The following is a 25113-nucleotide window of genomic DNA, read 5'->3' on the forward strand; positions in this document are numbered from 1 at the left end:
TTTAAGCAGCAGTTTAATAATACAGTGTGGTAGGGAAATAGGAGGAATGGTAGGACCTATGATGGGAGCATGTTTTGAAGTGGAAAAATTAGGAAGATAAGGGAAGCAGGATTGTGCAGGGAAACATGGAGGCAATTGGAGTAGTAGTGCAAGTGTGTGGGGTCCCAGCAGGCAAAGCAGAGAGGAGGCTTGAGAGATGTATGGGGTATCTAATCTAATCTTATCTATCTATCTATTTCAATATTGACAGCTGATACATATGAATAATTATCAATGTAGATATTTATTAAGAAAATTGAGAAATCTCTGCCCCCCCAAAAAAACAAAACAAATCAAAAAACATTCATTAACTATAAGTTAATGTGGCTAGGCTGCATATCCCACCAATGCTCACTGTAAAAAGCAAGGACATAAGCAGTGTAGTTATTCACTTTGTCTACAGTCCACTCATACGTTGACCCTCTACTATAGATGGATGCACCCGCTCAGTGACACAACTTGGGTAAAAAGGAAAGGGGATAGACCAACTTTTTGGGAACTACTACTTCTGAAGTTGCATTTCTGCATCTAAGGACCAAATTGGGTTTTCTACATCTAACGATATAAAAGAAATATATTTCTTTACTGGGAGAAAAATTTATATAGCCATACTACAGAGAAGAATGAACTTCATTGTCTTATGACATCACCAGTGATGAAACAATCCAGCCGATGCAACACCCTTTGACCTTTATCACTGGTGCTATAACAGCTTAGTTTTTTCAGCATGTCTTCTGGTTAACAAAGTTTGGTGATGGAATTTTAAGCCTTGCAATGCCCTGGAATAACAGGTAATGACTAGTGCTCATTTTATAGATTGTCTAAATAGGCCCAGAGAGATTAAATGACCAGACCAAAGTCATTCAGCTGGTCAGTGGCAGAGCTAGAAATAAAAGCCATGACTCCTGATGCTCAGTCCCTGCTCCAGGTAACACTCCTTCTGTAAACTATCTGAAATAAGTAAAGATGCACTATCAAATTTATTCCACCATTTTTGTTTTATTTTGATTTCCACTTTGCTAATTTCTTTTTTAAATTATGTCTTTTAAGAAAGTTAACTGTATTACATGCCCATTTTCTCCTATTTGTTGCTTAAGATATTTGTTACTTTATTTGACAGAAAAAAATATTAGCATAGGCCCCAATCCTACAAACAATTACTCACAGGAACTACTCAAGGTAGTAAAGTTAAGCATGTGTCCAAGAGTTTGCAGAATCAGTGTTCTAATGTGCAGTGTAACTTAATTTCCCGAGATTTTCTCTGAAATATATTAATGGTAACAGACTAAGCAAGGGAGTGGAAGTTCACTCTCATATTCCATAAATGGAGATGTTTTGAAATTTCTGAAGAGCTTTTCTGATTTTCAACTATTGTATTTTTAGAGAACAACAACATCAACAACAAAAAATAGCCTGTTGTGTTTAGTTCTTAAGAGAGGATATTTTGACCAGAGAACATGAGCAATGAAGTTTTTCTGTGAATGATGGTGGAGTGAAATCAGAGTTCCAAATGTACATCTACCTGACTGATAAGACAAGAAGTACTGTGAGCCTCTCACACAAATCATGGATAGATCTACTAAGCAACAGATAGTCAACTTAGATCGTCAGGTAGGAAAATGTTCTTCTTTCTTAAAGGTTTTGCTAAGGCAGAAGGCTTTAAGAAACAACTGCTTCTGAAGATGTACAATAGAACCCCTATTTTACAAACAAATTGGGGACTGAAGAGTTCATAAAATCAAAACGTTTATAAAATTGAACATCTCAAGATTACAAAAAGTATGGTGCATAAGTTGCAGCGTGGTGCATGCCTCCCTTTCTTCTTGTCCTTCAAACCATGGCAAAATGATGTTTAATGCACTGAGGGCATGGGAATGTGAAGGGATGTTGACTTATTCGTCATCAATATAACTTTTGTTTTGTGATTTTTTTTTCCTGTCCGGAAAAATTGTTCATATAACTGGCTGTTCAAATGATTGGTATTCATAAAACTGAGGTTCTTCTGTATTTGTTGAAGAAAACCTGTTATCTCAAAAAAGAAATATTCCCTACTCTCAATAAGATACCTCTAGGATCAGACACCATTTCTGCACCCTTTCAAAGATTCTGTCAGAGTAGGGACCAAATGTGCAATGACCCTGGGACAAGATGTAACCTATCAGTCTCCTGATGATGTTCTGCCCTGTGTCTAGAAACAATCTTCCCAAAAGGCCTCATAGAGAGAGTACATTAAACAACGTGGAAAATAGGGCTGATTCTTGGGGAATGCCATATTTCTAATCTATCAGTGATGATATGGAAGAATTTGGTCTATGGAATTTGATGTACAGCTTGGGAATTGCGTCACATAATGATTTAGTGACTAGAGAATATAGATGGAGGGCACTTCTAGACATACCAGCAATATCCCCTTGATCAACTCAGTATATGCTGCAATCCCTAAGCAACAGGCCAAATTCTGCCCTGTGACACGTGCTGCTCCCATCCACACCAGTGAGACTCCTGCATGCACATTCAAGGGCATAATTTGACTTTATGGGATACATGAGATGACAGTCAGCTTTAGATTTGAATTGCGTATGATTATAGTTGCAATCATTTCCTTCCCTTTTCTCATTTTGTATCACTACATCTGCCATAATTTAGCCACTGCTAGTGGAATTACATTCTGTTGATATGTCTTCTTGAAATGTCTTTTGCATAAGCAATTTTTTTTTATATTAGTCCTTCAACCGGCCCAGGGTGCTATGATCTGACCAACCAACTAGTCAACTGACTTTCATAACAGGCATAGGAACGTAGAACCTCAAAAATGAATAGGATTAATACAGTGAGATTAAAAAGAATAGTGTAGAGAAAGTTTAGAGACAAGGGGAAGATTACAGCATCACTGCTCCAGCTTTCATTGTAATATCTGTCAATCCAGAGTCTCTCAGTGGCACTGTAATTAATTTTTAACTTCATGCCAGTGTGTCACTTAATTCTCTTGCTATGGATTAAAGAGTTCCCTCTATTGCATAATCATATAATCCAGCCATTTAACAAAAATGAGTGAAATTCACCATTAAATTATTTCTTTTTGTAGCAAATATGTGATTTTTATTTACAGTTGCCTGTACAATTGTAAAAACAAATATTTTTTCACTCTTTTCCCACAAACATTGGCATGTTGTAGTGGCACACACAGGCAGAATGTGTTAGTTGGTTTTCATTTAATTCATTTTTGACTTTTAAAGTTGATTTCTAACATTAAAAAAAGCTATACTTGTTATAACTACCTTGTACCCTGTGATCTAAGGAATGACAATTCTTTTTTGTTTTCTCTTCTCTAAGTGAAATGGAGCTTTGTAATGAGTACTCTATGGAGTCCTTCTGAGCTCTCTTTTCATCCTGGTTGATGAAGGTCTAAAACAGACTTTGACATGAGCACATGGATGCGACAAGTTGGGCAGGTTGGTTTCTTTAGCAGCCACTTTTCGATACACTGTTGGAGGAAAAGAATATGGGAAAAAGAAAGTTAGCAATCCAAATTTGTTGCACTGACAGTCAACTACCAGGATTTTTGAGAGGGATGATTGGTAAATTCCCATATATGACCAAAGCTTTGATCTAACCTTTTTTTAAAATGCAGCATAAAAACCCATGTATTCAGTGAATCATAGAATGTAGGGCTGGAAGGGATGTCAAGAATTTATCAAGTCCAGCCCCTACAATAAGGCAGGACCAACTAAGCCTAGACCATCCCTGACAGATGTTTGTCCAACTTGTTCTTAAAAACCTCCAGTGATGTGGATTCCACAGTCTCTTTCAGAAGCCTATTCCAGAGCTTAACTATCCATATAGTTAGAAAGTTTTTCCTAATATCTATCTCTTTTGCTGCAGATTAAGTCCTACCTTTAGTGGACATGGAGAACAATTTATCACTGTCCTCTTTACAACAGCGCTTACATATTTGAAGACTGCTATCAGGATCCCCTCTCAGTTTTCTTTTCTCAAAACTAAACATGCTCAGTTTTTTTAACCTTCCCTCAGAAGTGAGGTTTTTTAAATCTTTTAACATTTTTCTTGCTCTCCGCTGGACTCTCTTCAATTTATGCACATCTTTCCTAAAGTGTGACAGACAGACTTGGACACAATACTCCAGCTGAGGGCCCACCAGTGCCTAGTAGAATGAGACAATTATTTTCTATATCTTACATATGACACTCCTGTCACTACACCCCAGAATGATATTAGCCTTTTTTGCAACTGCATCACATTGCTGACCCATGTTCAGTTTGACATCTGCTATAACCCTCAACAGTATCACCTATCCAGTTATTTCACATTTTGTAGTTGTGCATTTGATTTTTCCTTCCTAAGTGTAGTACTTTACACTTAACTTTGTTGAATTTTGTCTACTTGATTTGAGACCAATTCTCCAATTTCTCAAGATCATTTTGAATTCTAATCTTGTCCTCCAAAGTGCATGCAACTCCTCCCAACTTAATGTCATCTCGCAAATTTTATAAGATTATTATCCACTCCATTATCCAAGTCATTCACGAAAATATTGAATAGCATTGGACCCAGGACTTACCCCTGCAGGACCCTACTAGATACATTCTCCCTGCTTGACAGTGAATCATCAATAACTACTCTTTGAGTATGGTCTTTCAACCAGTTGTTCACCCACCTTATAGTAATTTCATCTAGATCACATTTCCATAGTTTACTTATGAGAATGTCAGGTGAGATTATGTCAAAAGCAGTATGAAAATCAAGATATATTCTGGCTACTGCTTCCCCCCATCCACTAGGCCAGTAACCCTATCAAAGAAGGAAATTAGGTTTGTTTGGCATGATTTATTCTTGACAAATCCATGTTGGCTATCCCTTGCAACCATATTATCCTCTAGGTGTTTACAAATGGTTTGTTTAATAATTTTTTCCAGTATCTTTCCAGGTATCGAAGTTATACTGACTGGTCTATAATTCCCCAGGTCCCCTTCTCCGGTCCTCCACGATCTCACCCATTCTCCCTGAGTTCCTCCATGAATGCTGTCATTGGACTCAATTCTGCTTTCATTGAAATGACTTCAATAGGATCAGGATCAGACCCAATTTTAATTTTTCAGGAGTATAAGTTCTCTCTCTCTCTCTCTCTCTCTCTCTTTAGTTAGTTAGTTAGTTAATTTAGTGCTAGATTGACAGTTCTTGAGACTAAGGTCCTGTGTTTATCCACAGAAGAGGTATAATATAAGCAGGAGTATCAAGCTTCCCAACCATTATGCCTAAAGCATCACCCTGGGAGATCATTTCTAGGGACATGATACATTTTCTATGGCTAATTTGATCCTTGGTCACTTTGCTGAGTGTGCCAATAAGGGTGCCATTTATGCTACTGGTTGTTGTCATGTGATCAGCTGTCCACTGAAGATTGTACCAAACCCACCAAACTCATTCACACTAAGATCCAACATTTATAGCAATGCTTGGCCACTTCTGTCCTGGGTCAGATTTGAACTAGAGCCTAGAAGTTAAACCCTCTTTCCCTATTCCAGTATCAATTCTGTAGAGACATCCAGATTCCATTCTTTTGCTATAATTATTTTTCAACCAATTGATATCAGGAACAAATACACACTGGATACAGAGGTTCTGATCCGGCCCTGCATTAGGGCAGTTTTTGTTACTCTCCTCTAGTACAAAGCTGTCCTGGAGGCAGCTTAGCTGGGCACTGGGGAATTCATCCCACGTAAGAGGAGTATCAAGTAGTGCAGCAGCTTCTATACCCCCGCCCCCCATCTCAACCACCAGCATAAGGGGCTCAGTCAAAGGCTAGTTGCTGTCATGGAAGGTCATATATGGAATCCTTCCTCTTCCAAGTAAACTGTAACTGATGGGAAATAGGTCCCCCCCCCGAGTTTCTTGCAGTACCTCTTTGTGAAAGCTGTGCATGCAGTGAAGTTCTATTATACTGCCAGTCTCAAGATCATCATGACAAATAACACATGGATCCGAATCTTCATCCTTCAAAGGAACATAAATCACTGTCAGTCATAGGATGACTCCAACCCAGAACTACTTGTGGTTGAGTAACCAGATTGTATCGGATAAGTTAGCAGACCAAAGAGTAGCTTTACATCTGATGTTTACTTGTCAACATAGCTTAGTGTGGACCCTACGGTAAGTACATCTAAGTACGTCGACTTCAGCTACTTTATTCACGTAGCTGAAGTTGTGTAACTTAGATCGATCTCCCCCCATAGTGTAGACAAGGCCACAGTGTTACAGAAAGGGAACTGATTCTCTGTGAGGGTTCCTTGACTCTGGAATTCACTTCTCAGCTTAGTCCACCCAACTCTGGATGTATATTCTTCTGGACATGCTACAAGGCCTATCTGTTTTCCAGGGCTTTGGTGGATAATAGGATCATTGCATATCCTGTGATTATGACTGGTTTTCTTAGTGGATAATTTTAGGCAGTCAGGTTGATAGCAAAAAAATGGGCTATACCTGGAACCAGCTAGAGCGAATGGCCCAGGATAGAAGACTCTGGAGATCTGTGGTTGGCGGCCCATACCCCGGTTGGGGTGACGGGCATGAATGATGAATGATGATGATATGAATATATCTAGAGACTGTATGCAATATGTGTGCATTGAGAGCACCCAAAGCCTGGCATGGGCATCCATCAGTATTATTTCATATATCTAAGAACAAATGCAAAATATATTCATTTGTATGTTTGCATATTTACTATTAGCTTTTTCTTTTGCTGTGTTTATTTCATATTCTATTTTTATGTATATAGAGGCTCTGAGTTGTTTGGTTTTGAATTTCTGTTACAGATTTCCCCCTTTTTCTTAGAATGTGTTACTAGTATATAAATAAATGTATCAATGGTTTCATGCTGTCCTTGTCAACTGTTACATTTAATTATATACATATGTAGCTGAACTTTGATCCATCCTCAAAATCATGCTTTGATTAAACAATACATCAGAAGCGTCAGAGTATTTTTACTCTGCTGTGACGCTGAACATTCACAAACCTAAAAGCGTGGGTAGTGACGCTGTAAACTGTTTTGATAGTCCTCTTAGAAATCATCTTATTATGGATGGATCCTGCTATTGAGATGCCTATTCCAGAAGAATTTCTCTGTGTACCCCTGGATTCACTTCCCAGAGGAGAGTATACCAGTCAGTCTCAGGTGTCAGGAAACACAGCAGAGGAGATTATTTTAACAGAGCTTGACCCATCCCCAGTCAGTCGGGGAAGTGTCGGGCTTTAAAATGTGCACAGACACGTGTGATGTCACCCTTCAGTGACTGCCCCAAAGAGAAGCTAAAATACCTACTCCTGCAGCTAGCTAGTTCTCCTTTAACTCCAGTGATAGAGACCTTTGCTTTAAAACTAGCTCAGTTCATCGCTATTAGTTGTTTATGAGCATTTTGAGGGAACAAGTGACTTGTTTTTTTCCAGATCAGCTTCCCACATCTACTTCAATTTGCAATTCATAATTAAGCTTTGGGACCTGACATATAGGCCTTTAACCTTTTTTCTGATTGCCATTTGCCTTTGGCCAAATAAACAATACATTGGTTTGGAAGAAGAAGCTGTTTTAAATAATTTCAATCAGTCACTGGTCTCATGCTCCTAGAGGGAATTTTCTTGCAGGTCCAACTAGAGCTGGCCTTGTCACGTTAACATGGTTGGGAAACAGGAGGGACTGCAACCCAGAGAACCAGTCTAAGAATGGCTGAACTGCAGATTTCCACCCCTGAGAGAGGTGAAGCCTGCCACCTGAGGGGTACACTCAAGAGCAGGGGTTCTCAAACTGGGGGTCAGGACCCCTCAGGGGGTTGCGAAGTTATTACAGGGGGAGTCACGAGATGTGAGCCTCCACCCCAAACCCCACTTTGCCTCCAGCATTTATAATGGTGTTAAGTATATAAAAAGTGTTTTAAATTTATAAGGGGGGGTCGCACTCAGAGGCTTGCTATGTGAAAAGCATCACCAGTACAAAAGTTTGAGAACCACTGCTCAAGAGGGACTGCAAAGGGGTCCAAAGCATAGCTTACCCAGTAGCTTTTACAGCTTCTAGCCTAAATTGTTGTGTAATGTAATTTTTAAATTTTAGTTAAAGAAAATTGCATCAGCATGGCAGTTTTGTATGAAAGGAGGACTGTGTGGAATTCCAGTTTGAACCTGAAATGAACCCACTAATGACAACAGTAAATGAGTACATCTTTAGTTTTTTCATTTGTGTTTATTAATTTTATAACATTTGATACAAAGGAAAAACATTTAACAGACACTAACTACAGGTCAATCACCTTTTTTATACTCAGAAACAAACACAAAATTAAGATGGAGCTAAGTTTTTGAAAAGTTTTACAGATAACCTAAACTTTTAAAAGTTTGGAAATTCAAAATTAAGACTCTACTTTGGTTTAAAGTGACAAGATTTTTGCTAATCATGGAAAATCACAGGACAACCAAAAAAAATTTGAGTCTTGCCGGTAGTGTCATTAGCCTTCCATCTTCCCTAATAGTGTCATCCTGTCTCTATTTTCTATAGGCAAAGCCTAGGAAAGCCCTTCCCACAAAAGGAAGGGTTACATAAGAACAGCCATACTGGGTCAGACCAAAGGTCCATCTAGCCTTGTATCCTGTCTTCCGACAGTGGCCAATGCCAGGTGCCCCAGAAGAAATGAACAGAACATGTAATCATCAAGTGATCCATCCCCTGTCGCCCATTCCCAGCTTCTGGCAAACAGAGGCTAGGGACTCCAATCCCTGGCCATCCTGGCTAATAGCCATTGGTCGACCTATCCTCCATGAACTTATCTAGTTCTTTTTTTCCTCTGCTGAGGTAAGCCCCATCACCTGGGCAGATTTTTCCTGTGCCCAGAAGGAAATCTTGCCCATATTTCTTGGGACTTTCCCCTGAGTACAGGGAAACTTCATTCTTTGGGAGATGGGGCTTCTCTAAGCCCTACTTACAAAAGGCAGACCAGGAGCCCAGCTCCCTTCATTTGGCAAAGACCCTAATCATGGAAGTGGAACAAGTGGAAAAGATAAAGGGCTGGTACCCTTCCACTGAACATTCCTGCTTTGTTGGATTGTGGGAGCAATGTTCTCTCTTGGCAATCTCCCTGAAGAACACAGATTGGTGAGGGTTAGTCTGGTTTTATTGGGGAAGTCTTTGGATTACAGAGGCAAAAGAGAGATAAGGTCAGAAATGAGACAATGAGGGTTCAAACGAACTGTGGAGTGGATAAGTGAGACAATAAATGGGGTGGGGAGGACCAGCACAAGAGAGATTGAGGTAGATGGTGAGGCATGGGGGTAGAAGTGTGAGGATGCATTAGTTCAGGGGTGGGGAAATTGACATTGGGGGCATGGTGGGGAGAGATGAGGTGAAGGGTAACATGGAGGGAAGGGGAAGGAAAGGTGGTGGGATGAAGCAATGAGGTATAGCAGGGACGGGTGGGGCAGCAGCAAGATCTTGGATTTAAACAGAGCCAATGATATATTCAGTGAAAGATGTGTATTCCCTTTTGTTTTATTGCTTCAATAAATGTTTGGGGGGGTGGTTAAAAAAAGAAAATTTTAATTTACAAGACAAACCAAACCAACTGCCAGAGCTGTGCAGTGCTTGGCAGTTTGTGTGATGTTTTTCTTTCTCAAACCTCTTGATAAGTCTGGGCTCTATTTCCAGTTTTTAACAAAAATTTAAATGAAGTGGGTTACATGCGATTTTGCAAGGGTCTGCAACCTATGTGCATTCTCCTCTTAAATGAGCATGTCCACTGCTGTGCGACATCTAAATCTGACTGAAATCCAGATTAAAATGATGCAGGGCTCACTTAAACCTTGATCCAACTAGGCACACACTCTCCTTAAAGCAAGTGTCACGCTTCTAATGGAGAAAGTAAAAAGAGGACAATAGAAAAACAGCCTCAAAGGTATCACTGCAATAATTTTATTTTAAAAATTAGGGTTTACTTTACTTTAGCTAACTGGCCTCTTCCATCTAATCAAAACAAAACTCACTTTACTCTTTCAGTAAATGGCTCCAATACACTGTAACCTTTAATATAGAAATCTCTCTTTTTAATGCCTACTTAGGATGGATGCTATTAGCTTTGTTTTCCAGCAGAAATCTCTGGTCTTTCTTCTTCCTCCTGCTCTTTCTTTGGCTCCCTCTTCCCTCCCTCTTTCTTGTGAGATCTGCTCTTGGACATGCACATCCTTGCTCGCTCTCTCCTCTCCTTCATGCCCTCAGGTTGCTGAAAGGAAAATAGAATGGAGAAAATTAGAAATAAATACCCAAAAGAGTGACAAAAGCTCATAATTTATTTAATAAAAAAGATATTATAAAAATGCTGGTCACCTACCTGTGCCAAATCAGCATTAACATGACTGTCTCAAACTCATGGCCCCAGAGTAGTCACCCTAAAACCCAGCAGGATGCAACATGTGTTCCCCTATAACCTTGATATGCTGCACACCTACAGGTGGGATCACCCATCTGAAAGGACATGAGGGAGGAGGAGCCCTGGGATTTCAGACCAGCCTCTGTCTTGCTACTCTCTCACTTGATCCAGATTGTAATGAAGCCTCCACGTGCCTTGATGATGTTCTCTGTTGGTTCTGAAGACCTCCCCAAACACAGGTGCTGAAGGTTATTAGCTGTCATCAATGCAACTTTCAAGAGGAAAGCGATACACTAAGAATGAGGTTGAATAGGATTGCCTCTTCCCCATGTATCTTTCCTGTGTTGCAGTGTAAGGGATGGATTGAATGCCACCTCAAGGACTTTTACAGTGTTCAAAGAAATAGGAATTCTCATGGCTAAATTTGAAATCCAAGTTCAAGTGCACTCTCAAATTCTCTCTCATATTTTTGACATCTAACGTCCAATACTGCAAGGTGCTGAACACCTTCAACTTGCACTGGCTTCAAAAGGCTTTGAACGTACACAGCACCTTGAAGGATCAGGCTGCCTGAAAGGTGAACCAAAGTATACCCCAGTTACACCCCATGGAAACACTACTGTTATGTACACACATTCTGGTTTCCTTCCAAAGTACAGTCAGAAGTGAGAGCTTTGTGTATTATATGCAGTACATTTATCCAAACCGTATCGTGCACTTACAGACTATCTAGCCATAGACAACTCTTACAAACAATAAATAAACCAGAATAGTTATGTGGAGAAAAGCAAAAGAGACAGTGCAAGGTCCTAAATGAAATAAATTCTGAGCTCAGCAGTCCCTAAAGGGGAAAAGAGGTTGCAAAGGGGCACATAAAGTTATAACAATGGTCTTATACACTGTAATTATCATCCTCATGATAACTGTCATCTTTGTGAGCCTGGAGCAGTCCTTGTGTTCAGGGAGTTGAAGGACTGTGATTTTGTGGCTGGTTCCTGCCCGGGAGCACAAGCAAAGTGAAGGACATTTATGACATATCTCTCCTCTCTGTCCCACCACTCAAAGCCAGTCAGAATCTGTTCCCAACGGCCAGCCCTTTCTTTTCCATGTACCATTGTCCACTTTATATTGAATCATCAAATTAAAGGATATTTTACAACTTTTTTAAAACTACAGAGCAGCTGGTGTAAACCAGTGTGGCCAAATTTACTTTAATGGAGCTTTGCAAATTAATGCCAGATGAGGATCTGACCCTAAGAGTTCACAACTTGAAAATGTAATCAGTGCTTTTAAAATAGCTTTTATCTATGAAAGAGATGGGGTAGGCACTCTCGTCTCTTTGGGGCTGAATTCAGCAACTTATATAAGCAGGTGCCTAACCCTGAAGTATGTGAGTGGGCCCACTGAATTGTAATGGATGGGAGTAGTCCTACTGAAGTCTCATGCTTGAGACACCTGCTTAAATGCCTTGCTGGACCAGAATCAACTTGAAATCTAGCAAAACAAAAAATAACAAGAGTTAAAAGTCATTTCAGGTAATGGATCTGCTCCAGAGTCCATCTACTGATTTTTTTGTGGTTTTACAATCACATCTCCTTTTTGTAAAGAAGATTTTCTCTCCCATACTGCTGTATGAAAGACTCACACAGACAGCTGAAAATGACTACACACAAAGTATTGTTAAATGCAAAGAAAACAAATTGGAAAATGAGGGAGAAATATTTCCCCCTCTGTTTATTCAGTTCTAGTAATCTTAAGTTTCACTTGCAACAATAAGTAAAACCTTTTCAGGCAGCATGATTCGAGTTGACTGTGTTCCTGTTATGAAAGGCCTTGAAATAAAAATATGCTAAAATGTATTATTCTCTCTCCATTTTTATGAATAGTTAAGACGGGAGAATATGTGTTAAATCCTAGGAAACTGAACTATAAAAGACGGAAACTATTGTAACTGGTTGTGTCATCAAGGCAAATAGAAAATATAGTAAAATGCCTATGCTTCAGGGGCCATCTTACAAGCAACACTCTATATGGTTAAATAGGTCAGCAGCAACGGGAAAGAGGACAGAGTTTCATAGCTAAGGTGAGCAGCTACCTGTCCAGCTATAAAAAGCAGCAGGGTTTTAATATTGTAACACTTCATTGGCACAGCTGGAGAATCCATTTAAAACATCTTACCACCATGGTCAGTCCAGGCCAGCTAGTTGCCTTATTTTGGAATCCCACCAGCAACTGGTATAGAGAATTGCACTACATTAAGGGAGTTCAGGCTAATAATATATTATCAAACTAAGCCTGTTTGTGCTACTGTACAAACTGCCTCATTTAAGAGACTAATCCAAATGCATCCTTGGTATATCCCCATTGAAGTCAATGGGATGAATTTGGCTCATTGTTTCTTATGTGGAATAAGCACCCGTAATGGTAGTTACCTACCAGAGAAACTGAGCGCTTGATTTTGAAATGCAGTTGCTTCTCAAAGGATTCTGAAAATTCCTGGATCGAGTTTGATCTACTTGTTGATCCCGAGCCATCTGGTGAGGATATTTTGCATGCCTTCGTGTGACAATGGCATTTAACATCTTGGCCCTCTTGAAATTCCTTGCAGCCCCTCAAGTGGCCTGAAGATGGGGTTTTGGTAGATGCATGAAGTCTTGTCATATGGATGGACGAAAGCTTGGCCTGCAATAGAAGAGGTCAATGTTCAGTACTACACATAAAAGCAGAGCAGCCTTTCTGTACATCAAACTCTGCTACAGAATGAATGAAGGACGCTGTACTGCCTCTTGTAGCCTGCCCGCCCTGTGCCATGAACCACCCTGCCAAGGGACCCTCCACAGAGACCGGAGCAGAATTTGCCCCTTAGTCCAATTTTTCAATTGTGGATACCTAACCTTAGGCATTCAAATAAGTAGCCTAATTATTAGAGGTGCTGAGCACTCTCCACTTCCATGGATTCCAGCTGCAATTGTGGCTGCCCAGCACCTCTAAAAATCAGGGCACTGTGGCTACATTTATCCGTGAGCTAGGGGAGTGATTCCCAGCTCGTGCAGACATACTCGTGTTAGCTCTCATTGTGCTAGCACACTAAAAACAATAGTATAGCCGTGGTAGCACGGGCAGCGAGGGTAGCATAGGCTGGCCACGATGTGCACAAACCTGCCTGAACCTGTGCTACCGCCGCTACACTAGTATTTTTAGTTCGCCGACTTGATGGGAGCTTGCGCAAGTATGTCTGTGTGAACTGGGAATCAAACTGCTAGCATGTAGCCTTAGTTCAGGTGCCTTACCTTTAGGCACCCAAGTTTGAAAAATGTGAACTCTCTGTAGCTCAGTTTCCTCAGCTGTCCAAAGAAGATAACATTTACTGATCTGCCTCACAAGGATGTTGTGAGGATTAATTCAATGTTTGTAAAGGAGATTGAAGTGATACATAAGTACTAAGTATTATATAGCCTTCGAAATAGTCAACAGTGTCTTTCTGAAGTTGGAGCCAGATCCTCGGCTGCTATAAATCAGAGTAGCTCCATCGAGGAAGCTACACCTGAGAGCAACAAAAACTATTAAAGGTCTTGCAAGCATGACCTACAAGGAAAAAATTGGGTTTGTTTACTCTGGAAAAGACTGAAGGGAGACATAAGAGTCTTCAAATATGTAAAATGTTACAAATTGGAGGAAGATAAATTGTTTTCCTTATCCACTAAGGACAGGACAAGAAGTAATAGGCTTAAATTGGAGCAAGGGAAATTTAGGTTAAAACTTCGTAAGTGTAAGGGTAGTTGAGCACTGGAACAAATTACCTAGGGAGGGTGTGGAACCTCTGTCATGGGAGGTTTTTAAGAAAGTCCTGCCTCAGTGCAGGGAACTGGACTAGATGATCTATTGAGGTCCCTTCCAGTCCTACATTTCTATAATTCTATACCAGCTGAGGATCTGTCCCACAGTCTAGAAATATATTCTAAGAAAAGATGGGAAAGAGCATTAAATATGAGGTATATTTTCTAAATGGGGCTTATGCATTAGCCACAGGCTTAATGCACAGTCTTCCTTTCCCACACAGTGATCCCACGCAGCACCCAGCAAGGAGGGGACACCAGTGAGGCTGGAAGCACTGTCTGCCCCAGAGGAGGCATGACTGAGGCCTTGGCCATAGCCTGATTTTCCCACTCCTCTGTGTGCTCGTAAGCAGCTGCAGAGCTATGGTCTAGCAAGGGCCACTGTGGAGCTCACTCTCCCCTATTCCCCATATACACAAAGGCATTCGGACCCTGATTTTCTTATACGCTGAGCACCTGCAGCTCCCATTGACTACATCTGGTGTTCTGGGTGTTCTGCGCCTCTTAAAATTAGGCCCTACATCTGATGTCTGCTGCCTCTGGCTAATTCTACTCCAGTGATTTACCTCCTTCTACTGTCCGTAACATGACTCTAGCTCTTGGAGTCACGATGGAACCTATGAGCCTCACCTCTCTGCAGGGCCGGCTCTAGACCCCAGCGCGCCAAGCACGTGCGTGGGGCGGCATTTTCCCAGGAGGGCGGCAGGCGGGTCTGGCGGACCTTCCGCAGCCATGCCTGCGGGAGGCCCACCGCCGCCCGCCGGACAGCCGACCTCCGCAGGCAGCATGACGCGACGGTTCCTGGTTCGTTTGCGGCGGCTCAGTGGGACCTCAGGGGGGATAAGCTCCAGCTCCACTGGCGGGACCAGACGCACCCCGCGCTGGCATGTCCCTGCCGCCCGTGCCGCCGCCCCGGCCGCGCGGCGCTGCGGCATGCCGCCCTGCTTGGGGCGGCCGGATTACTAGAGCCGCCCCTGACTCTCTGATTTCTTACACCCACCCAATTTTTGAATTGTGCATTCTGGGTCTGATGCACTAATAATGGTACCGTTATTTGCAAAGGTCTTCAGGTCTCTCTTATTAGCAGTAGTAGCGCAAAGCTAAACCTACTGGGAGCAGCCACACTGACATCCAATATAAAAATTGTCCCAAACATAAGACCCAGAAAATATCCATAAAACCCACAAATGTTGGTGTGGTCTATCAGAACACAGGAAGAGTCTGTGAAAAGCCAAACTACAATGCCCTGTATCCTAGACAAATAGCGCACCCTACTACAGAAAGCCCATTGCACATTATGGCTGTTCTTGGGAGCAGTAACTGTCTGCCTGCAGAAATCAGTGTACCAGCATGACATGAAACAGTTTCAGTGGGTTTTTTAACAATACAGGGAGTGGGTGGACTTGGCTCAGACTCCAAGGGACTAAAAATAAATAAATAAATAAATAATCTCACTGACATTCACATTTGTGCAGGCCCAGATACTGCCATATTTGCAGCAAGACAGCTATGCATTTTTCATCAAGATATGACAGTCCCATATACATGGATTTTGACTTTTTAATTGGTTGTTTTAATTTACACACACTGGCAGTAATTATAATCCCATGCTGCAGCCCAGGTGTAATTAGTAAAGTCAGTGTATCAAACTCAAAAGGGCTGAGACCTTAAAAATTGGAGAGTAACAGACCGTGAATCCCAGTGATGACAGAACCTGGTGATATTCTCAACCATGTGTAGTTCTTTCCATAGTTTCACACTGACCCAAAACACATTTTAGGCTTCAGAGTGATGTTTGGGGTTATTGTGTGTGCTGATTGTGTTGCTGTGCAGGGAAAGTTGTGTAGATTTGTGCAGGTGGCAAATGAGTTGTATGTGCTGCAGTGAGGGGCTATGTGTGTTTGGGATTATTGTGTATGCTGGTTGTGTTGTGTGAGTGATTGCATTGATTTGTGTCTGGCAGAAGGTTGTGTGGGGAGATTTGTGTTGGATTGTGCGCATGGCAGTTGGACACAGAGGTGTGGCTTTTGGACCATGTAATCCACCATCTGTGCAGTCTCCCTCATACAACCAATGAAACTGTTGCATGCAAATTAACTGTAGAGGAAGGGTGGTGATTGGTTGAGTTACCTCTGATATCACAATGGTCTAAGACTCTTGGCATGTCATAGATTCATGCCTAACTGGAGCTGTACACCACAAGGGTGTAATTTGTTAAGTCAAAATGGCTGAGAACTTGAAAATTTGATGCTAACAGACCATGAATCCTGGTGATGATTGAACCTGGTGATATTGTGAACAAAAATGCTGGTAGCTGCTTCCATCATTTCACACTGACTTGATAGACATAACAGGTTTCAGAGCGACACACAGAGTGACATTCTTGGAATCTTGTTATGTAGATTTTTCTTGTGACTTTATGTCCTGATAATTGTTAACTTGTACATCCCACTTTTGCAGTAGAATTCTGCAAATCTTTACCTTTTCCACACATTTTTACTACAGATGGAACCACCTTGCTCCCAAGGCTATTCATCTTGTACTGTATTCTCTCATTTCTCATTTCCAAACATAACTTCCTTCAGTAAGCACCAGTACAATCACTTTTGAGAAAAGCTGTAATGATTCTGGTCAAACTATTTTTACTTTGAAGCATAACTATTTCAAACAGGCCAATACGGCTGTATTTACTGTTAAGTCATATTGTATTATGGTTTAAAAGTACATCAAAGCAATCAATTAAGTTTGGGGGAAAGTAAACATACTATGTTAAACTGAACAAAACTATAGCTTTCAAGTCTATTTCCTGGGTCAATGTGTGCATCAATTACTGGAAAAATCTCTTAGAGTCTATTCTTCGGAGATTTGGGCAAAAACAGGAGAACTTTTGAGATCCAGGTTTATATTCTATCATTCTTTCCGTGTAGTATTTGAAAATATTCTATTTTTTGATTAACACATTTTTTAAATTTGCATTCACAATGTGGAATTATAGAACAAGGTCTGAAGCTAAAGCCAGACTGAAAAGCACATTCTAGACATGACAATTGCTCCAGCTAAGGAACAGGTCTTCCTCAAAAATCCTGAGAGCAGATCACTGAATAAGCCACATTAAAGATCAATGAGTAGGCCTCGGTGCAGATCACTGAGAAAGGGCCATATTAAATACCAATCTGTATAATCATATTGCTGTGATTCCATGGTCAATTGCACCCCAAACAAAGAGAAGACAGATTGACACCAGGCCTGGAGGTGGTATGGGGGAAAGAGTACAGATCTAGCAACTCAAGGTCTGACCGCCTATCCATGAGGTGATGCCTCCAGTGAGCTCCAGCCATCACAAGCAGGATTTATGCTGACTGCATAGCTCAGAATATAAAATGTTTTCCCTTTTATAAGCCACAGATTTTTGTTGAAGAAAACTATTCATGCTCTGAAGCATTAAGCTCCCTCAGCTCCCATAGACAAAGTTGCTCTTCACTGTACCAACGTTACTGTTGATTGTTTGTTGGGGCCTACTCAAGAATCACAGTAGATTTGGAGCATGTAGGCCCCAGCACATCAGACATTCAGAATCCAAAACTATCTGTCCATTCCTTTCTTTCCCTTGAAGAACCTCATAACCAAGCATTCTGTGCCTGAAAATGGTTTGAACCTAGAATCAGGTTTGTCTTCTTTAATAGAGTAGTGATAGGCAAACCTTCATTCTGACTTGGTTTTGCTTCTCCATAGATCAGTGGTTCTCAGCCTATTTTCCATTATGGGCCGCATATGTAGCTCTCCATGTGTTATGTGGGCCATATCCACACACTATTTATACTACCTGTGCGGCCCTGAGGATGTCATATGGGCCACAACTATGTGTTGACTGGGGTGCAAGCGGCCCACAGCCTGCAGGCTGAGAACCACTGCCATAGATAAAGTGTCAGTAATTTCAACAGCAGCAACCCAGCAAACCTGACCTGTAAGAAAATGTTAAATAAACGGGACATGTTTAGTCTTGAGAAAAGAAGACCCACCTGATAACATCTTCAAATATGTTAAGGGCTGTTATAAAAAAAGATGATCCATTGTTCTCTGTGTCTACTGAAGATAGGATGAGAAATAATTGGCTTAATCTGCAGCAAGGCAATTTTTGTTAAATATTAGAAAAAAATGTCTAGCTATAATAATAGTTAAGTACTGGAATAAGCTTCTAAGGGAAGTTGTGGGTGTTCACCACTGGAGGATTTTAAGAATAGGGTATGGTCAGGGATGGTCTAGATTTACTTGGTCCTGCCTTGGTGCAAGGAGGTGGAGTTGTCATAAATATAAAGGGAAGGGTAACGACTTTTCTGTATACAGTACTATAAAATCCCTCCTGGCTAGAGGCACAAAATCCTTTCATCTGTAAAGAGGTAAGATGCTCAGGTGACCTAGCTGGCACCTGACCAAAAGGACCAATAAGGGGGCAAGATACTTTCAAATCTGGGAAGGGGGAAAAGGCTTTGTTTTGTCTGTTCTTGGTCTGTCTGTTCTGTGTGCTTGCCGGAGACAGATCAAGAAGGCAAGCAATCCAGCTCCATTAGAATTAGTAAGTAATAATAAGAGAATGCGTTAGCTTACTTTTATTTTGGCTTGTGATTTTCCTTGTCTAGAGGGAAGTTTATCTCTGGATTTGTAACTTTAAGGTTTTGCCTAGAGGGGAGATCCTCTGTGTTCTTGAGTCTTTTGTTATTCTGTAAAGTACTTACCATCCTGATTTTACAGAGGTAATTCTTTTACCCTTTCTTTAATTAAAATTCTTCTTTTAAGAACCTGATTGTTTTTTCATCGTTTTAAGATCCAAGGGTTTGGGTCTGTGTTCACCTGTACCAATTTGTGAGGATATTATTCTCAAGCCTCCCCAGGAAAGGGGATGTAGGAGCTTGGGGGGATATTTGGGGAAGGTAGGGCTCCAAATGGCCCTCCCTAAATGTTTGTTTAAATCACTTGGTGGTGGCAGTCTTACCTAATCCAAGGTACAAGGAAGGATTTGTGCCTTGGGGAGTTTTTAACCTAAGATGGTAGAAATAAGCTTAAGGGATCTTTCATGCGGGTCCCCACATCTGTATCCTAGAGTTCAGAGTGGGGAGGGAACCCTGACAGGAGTGGATGATCTCTTGAAGTCCTTTCCAGCCCTACATTTCTATGATTTCTACCCTTGCACTTATGTTGCTTGCTTATCAAATTCATCACTGAGAGTAACAATGTCTATTGGAAAGTGGACATGTTTATATAGAAATAAACTCTCTTTCCTTTTCTGCCTTCCACATAACTCAGTTTTCCACTCAGAGAACCTGAGGAGATAAAGTTTTATAATTTTCAAATGCCCAGAACAGGGAACAAGTCTCATTTGTGTTTGGCACTGAGGGGACTAATTCTCTTTGCATATGTGACACACATGCATAAAATGCTTTGGCAAAAAGAATTTGGTCTGAGCTGGATTATATTTAATGATGGATGATAAATGATCGCAAAATGTGTAAAAAAAGATCATAGCTGCTGATTTCAGGAACTTCAGCAAGGCATCATAAGTCACTGTATTTAAAGTTTGCAATGGTCACTGAGTTAAGCAAAGGATTTGAAACAGATCTCTAGAATTTCCAATGTCAGTTCTCATGTGTACCACTGTCTCATGTGTACAGGCAAGAGTATGCCATGGTATCCAACTAAGATTTTTTGAGAAGGAGTGGCAGCATAGATTTTATTCAGATAGTAATGCCTAATAGTTAGAGCAGGGCGTGGGAGCCAGGATTCCTGAGTTCTGTTCCCAGATCTGCTAATAACCCACTGAGTGACACCGAATACTTAAGCCCCATGTGCTCATAAGAACATAAGAATGGCCATACTGGGTCAGACCAAAGGTCCATCTATCCTTGTATCCTGTCTTCCAACAGCGGCCAATGCCAGGTGCCCCAGAGGGAATGAACAGAACAGGTAATCATCCAGTGATCCATCCCCTGTCGCCCATTCCCAGCTTCTGGCATACAGAGGCTAGGGACACCATCCTGACCATCCTGGCTAATAGCCATTGATGGAGCTATCCTTCATGAACTTATCTAGATCTTTTTTGAACCCTATTATAGTCTTGGCCTTCACAACATCCTCTGGCAAGGAGTTCCACAGTTTGACTGTGCGTTGTGTGAAAAAATACTTCTTTTTGCTTGTTTTAAATCTGCTGCCTATTAATTTCATTTGGTGACCCCTAGTTCTTGTGCCATGAGGCGTAAATAACACTTCCTATTACTTTCTCCACACCAGTCATTTTATAGATCTCTATCATATCCCCGCTTAGTCATCTCTTTTCCAAGCTGAAAAGTCCCAGTTTTATTAATCTCTCCTCATACAGAAACTGTTCCATACTCCTAATAATTTTTGTTGCCTTTTTCTGAAACTTTTCCAATTCCAATATATCTTTTTTGAGATGTGGTGGTCACATCTGCAGTGCAGTATTCAAGACCCCATCATTTTATATGTATAGTTGGGATTATGTTTTCCAATGTGCATTACTTTGCATTTATCAACATTGAATTTCATCTGCCATTTTGTTGCCCAGTAACCCAGTTTTGAAAGATCCTTTTGTACCTCTTCGCAGTCTGCCTGGGACTTAACTATCTTGAGTAGTTTTGTATCATCTGCAAATTTTGCCACCTCACTGTTTACCCCTTTTTCCAGATCATTTATGAATATGTTGAATAGGACTGGTCCCAGTACAGACCCCTGGAGGACACCACTATTTATCTCTCTCCATTCTGAAAACTAACCATTTATTCCTACCCTTTGTTTCCTATCTTTTAACCAGTTACCAATCCATGAGAGGACCTTCCCTCTTATCCCATGACTCAACTTCCTCGCTGCAAAATGGGAATGATAATACATCAGAGACATGTTGTGAGGTTCATCTCATTCATGTCTATAAATTATACTAGGATCCTGAAATTAAAAGTGAAAATTATTATTAATTTTCTTATAGCAGTTAGCAGGGGGAGTTGTTTTACAAATCTCTGTCCATACATGGCTAGACATAGATATCTTGTATTGCCCATTGCATAAGTGACGATGTGCATGTAATGGCAGGTCTGCCATGGGAGATTATGGCACATGGTGAATGCATGAAATGGCTAACAGAGGATTCTAAGAAACTACAAGTGCCACTGTTTGGATCATTTTTAGAAACAGCTCAGAGGCTTCATTTTTCAACCCTGTTCATTGCAAATTGGTCAGGTTTCTAGGTCAGAAATTTCTAGTCTCAAATTATATATATATATATATATATATATATATATATATATATATATATATATATATATATATAGTGTCCTGAGACTGAGAAACAAAACAGGTGAAATGTATCCCTGGTGTAACTCCACTGAAGTAAAATGAATTTATCCAAGGACACTAATAGAAGTGGCAACTCCTAGTCCCATTGAAGTTAACAGCAAAACTCTCATTGATTAGTTATCTTGGCCTCTGGGGAAAACCCCAGTCTTCCCTCTCTTTACTGTAAAAGCACAGGGATCTAGAAAATACTCCAGGCACCTCTGATTCAGGAAACTATCTCTATTCAGCAAAGTACTTAAGCACATGTTTAACTCTAAGTATGATGTGTGACTCCTATGCCCAAATAAAGGTGTTAGTCTCTAAGGTGCCGCAAGGACTCCTCATTGTTTTTGCTGATACAGACTAACACAGCTACCACTCTGAAACCTGTTCTGAGAGAGACATTACCCACAGTCAGCAAAACTGATGAACTTTTTTATGTACTAGGAAAGGGTGTGTTAAACCTATGGCTCTATAAATACATTCTGGGTCACACCCTAAGGTGAAGAAGCAACAAAGAATCCTGTGGCACCTTATAGACTAACAGACGTTTTGCAGCATGAGCTTTCGTGGGTGAATACCCACTTCTTCGGATGCAAGTGAAGGTGAAGAAGTCACTCAGCATAGATCCATCCCAGGATCTGGCCCAAGAAAGAACTTGACTGGACAGTTCAAAACTGGTGAATCTGGGGTGCAGCTTCAACCTGTCTCCTGAACTTGACTAAAGTACCAAGGTAGAATGTTTTTAAAAAAGCAAACCTATTCTAACAATGAAAAAACCCACAGCATAATATATGTCAGAGAAAAGGAACCAAGGGTTCAGCATGGGTAGATTAAATATAGTCTCCACAAGGGGTAAATGCAGAAAATTTCTTGCAAAAATAGCTGGATCTCCATAATACAATAGTAAGCTTAGTTATATATAGCATCTTTCATTACAATGATTCATAGATTTTAAGACCAGAAGGTTACTATTATGATCATCTAGTCTGACCTGAAGGAGAAGTTATGCATGTGGTGCCAAGGACAGCAGGCTCAGATTTGTCTGATTCAGAATAGTTACAGAATTAGACCCTGATCCTGCAAAGACATAGGCACCTACATCACTTTACATATGAGAGTAGTCTCTTTGAATTCAATGGGACTGTTCATGTGTGCAAAGTTACTCAGGTGCTTAAGGCTTTGCAGGATCAGGGCCTTAAATTGAGAACACATTTTACATAATTATACTACAGATTTGTGTACCACATAATTATGCTGGCTCACTCTTATAAAAAGGTGCGTCAGCCTCCACTAGCGATACTACAGTAGTTTAGGAAATTACTGTCTGCGCTTTTTTTTTTTGTAAATGCAATTCTGCACTCATTACTCAGGCAAGACTCCCATTAAAGACAGTGGGAGTTTTGCCCAAGCAAGGAGAGCAGGTTTGGTCCCTACAAGAAGAAGAACGTAAGATGGCTAAGCAAAAGCAGTGAAGTAGGGGGTCCTGGACAGAAATCTTTCTGGAATACTCCTTCCACGTGGGCTTAATCCTTGGCTGCGTTCCTGTCATGCATTTCCTAACAATTAGTCATTTTATTTCTACATAAAAAGTTACATTAAAAATAAATCTTAAACAACAAAGGATCTATACAATAGCTCACTCACTGAAGCTGGAGCAGAATCTGAGATAACCTAAAAACAACGAGGAATCCTTGTGGCACCTTAGAGACTTCAACAAGAAACTGCAGAACTGGAATTAATTTGAAAACTTGACACCATCAAATTAGGCCTGAATAAAGACTGGGAGTGGCTGGGTCATTACAAAAAATAATTTTCCCTCTGTTGATACTCATACCTTCTTGTCAACTGTTGGGAATGGGTGACATCCACCCTGATTGAATTGGCCGCGTTAGCACTACACAAAGTAATTTTCCCTCTGTTGATATTCACCCCTTCTTGTCAACTGTTGGGAATAGGCCACTTCCATATTGATTGAATTGGCCTCCTTAGCACTGACCCCCCCACTTGGTAAGGCAACTCCCATCTTTTCATGTTCTGTAATATATATACCTCCATGCATCTGATGAAGTGGGTTCTAGCCCATGAAAACTTATGTCCAAATAAATTTGTTGGTCTCTGAGGTGCCACAAGGACTCCTTGTTGTTTTTGCTGATACAGACTAACACGGCTACTCCTCTGAAACCTGAGATAACCTAATCCTTCCTTCCAGAACCAAACCTGTCAGGGAATAACCCTAAACCCCTCTGACTCTCCCTTCATCCTCTTTTACAGAACTCATCCTCCTTCAATAAATAATTAAAGCACATCCATTCCCTTATGCTGTGAGCACCACCCATATACGCCTCCTAACTTCCCGTATGGCTTAAACTCTTAAGGAGTGAAAACATTTTGCTCATCCAGTTGAGATACCTTAATTGTTTTTCTGGCATGGAGCTAACTTTCTTTTTTTCATTATAAAGGTACCAGAAGCCTGATGCTGAGAGATACTGACCACCCACACCTCCCAATGTAGCCAACAGGAATTGCATTTACTCAGTAATGTGTATCACACTCATCACCACAGTATCTCAAGATCAGACTCTTGATGAGGCACTTATCCCCACCCTCCCCCCAACACACACACACACTTCTTACTGGAAGGGAGGCTCTCCTTTCACTAAAGGCTCGCGTCTGGCGTTTCCTGTAGCCTTTACCCTCTTTCTCATTCTCATCAATCAAGCTGTGACCCCAGAAACTGCTCATCCATTTTGCAAAGGAAATGTCATCATCCTCTTCATATTCCATGTACAGACACTCCAAACTGGGGGGAGCGCCCAACCAGACAGGACAGATGTACGTTAAAGCAGACTGTCAAGCAGATAGTCCTACAGTGATCTGTCAACAAGAGGCAAAGGGGCTGTAGTTTCAAACATTCCCTGCCAAATTAACAAAAAAAAAAAACCAAAAAACAATCCAACCCAATGCAGCCCTAGGCACTGCTTATATATAAGCCAATCCTTAGTAATCTATTTTAAATGAGGTTTCTTTTAATCTTTCCATTACAGAGATGCCCAATGTCACACAGCCTGGAGGGAGGCAAGGAAAATGTGTGTCCTAATTCATATTCATTGCTGCTGAGTGCATCAACTGTCAATAACAATGGAGAGTTGCCCACAAAAACATGCCTGGAAGGTGCACGCTCTGATATGAAACAGGCTTGTAATTTGGAGAAGGAGAATGGATATATTGACAGTGGTCAGAAACTGGCACAGCTGTTTATTGAGGCTTAACTGACTTTATGAAATAACTTTTGGCTCTGTTCTTCCAGCTGGTATTAAAAATATGCCCGGCCTGGCAGGAAGCAGGGCTCTCCTGAGAAATCTTTTTATCATCTATTGTGGGTGAGCAACGTCAGACAACATGGAGTGACATAGACTCTAAGATTCTGTGAACCAAAGGCCAGATCACTTGTCTTTCACCAAGGTCAC

The 25113-nt window shown here is 40.9% G+C and overlaps 2 protein-coding genes across 5 annotated transcripts in view; one reads left to right on the forward strand and one right to left on the reverse strand.

Moving 5' to 3' along the window:
• Positions 1-702: 702 nt before the first annotated feature.
• TOMM70 (translocase of outer mitochondrial membrane 70) overlaps positions 703-25113 on the forward strand; it is a 71684-nt gene continuing 47273 nt past the window's right edge. For 2 of the 3 annotated variants that reach the window (XM_039530809.1, XM_039530819.1), the window contains exons 1-2: positions 703-830; positions 1423-1650. In XM_039530809.1, coding sequence (XP_039386743.1) covers positions 1606-1650 — 45 coding nt within the window. In that variant the 5' untranslated portion in view covers positions 703-830; positions 1423-1605. Of the gene's footprint in view, positions 831-1422; positions 1651-3372; positions 3492-25113 lie in introns of all 3 variants that reach the window. The other variant, XM_039530812.1, reaches the window with a different exon arrangement.
• Positions 3246-24430, reverse strand: LNP1 (leukemia NUP98 fusion partner 1). Of its 2 annotated transcripts, XM_039530844.1 has the most exons (4): positions 24281-24430; positions 12903-13148; positions 5959-6051; positions 3246-3523 (listed from the first exon to the last, which is right to left on the reverse strand). In XM_039530844.1, exons 1-4 carry the CDS (start codon positions 24428-24430, stop codon positions 3425-3427), a joined length of 588 nt encoding a protein of 195 aa, XP_039386778.1. In that variant the 3' UTR covers positions 3246-3424. The 2 variants fall into 2 exon arrangements, with proteins under 2 accessions (XP_039386778.1, XP_039386783.1); XM_039530849.1 differs by lacking the exons at positions 3246-3523; positions 5959-6051 and adding an exon at positions 9922-10319.

The sequence above is a fragment of the Mauremys reevesii genome, linkage group 1 (genome assembly GCF_016161935.1).
Source record: "Mauremys reevesii isolate NIE-2019 linkage group 1, ASM1616193v1, whole genome shotgun sequence".
Classification (NCBI taxonomy): domain Eukaryota; kingdom Metazoa; phylum Chordata; order Testudines; family Geoemydidae; genus Mauremys; species Mauremys reevesii.

Bases quoted from the DNA above. Each gene is read 5' to 3' on its own strand.
- LNP1 (XM_039530844.1), bottom strand. From the start codon at position 24,430: ATGGAATATGAAGAGGATGATGACATTTCCTTTGCAAAATGGATGAGC. The intron at 13,149-24,280 runs GTAAGAAGTGTG...CTTCTATTGCAG, and splicing joins AAAGGAGAGCCTCCCTTCCA to GCCAAGCTTTCGTCCATCCA. The intron at 3,524-5,958 runs GTACTGCAAGAA...TTCCTCCAACAG, and splicing joins TGCACAGCTTTCACAAAGAG to TGTATCGAAAAGTGGCTGCT.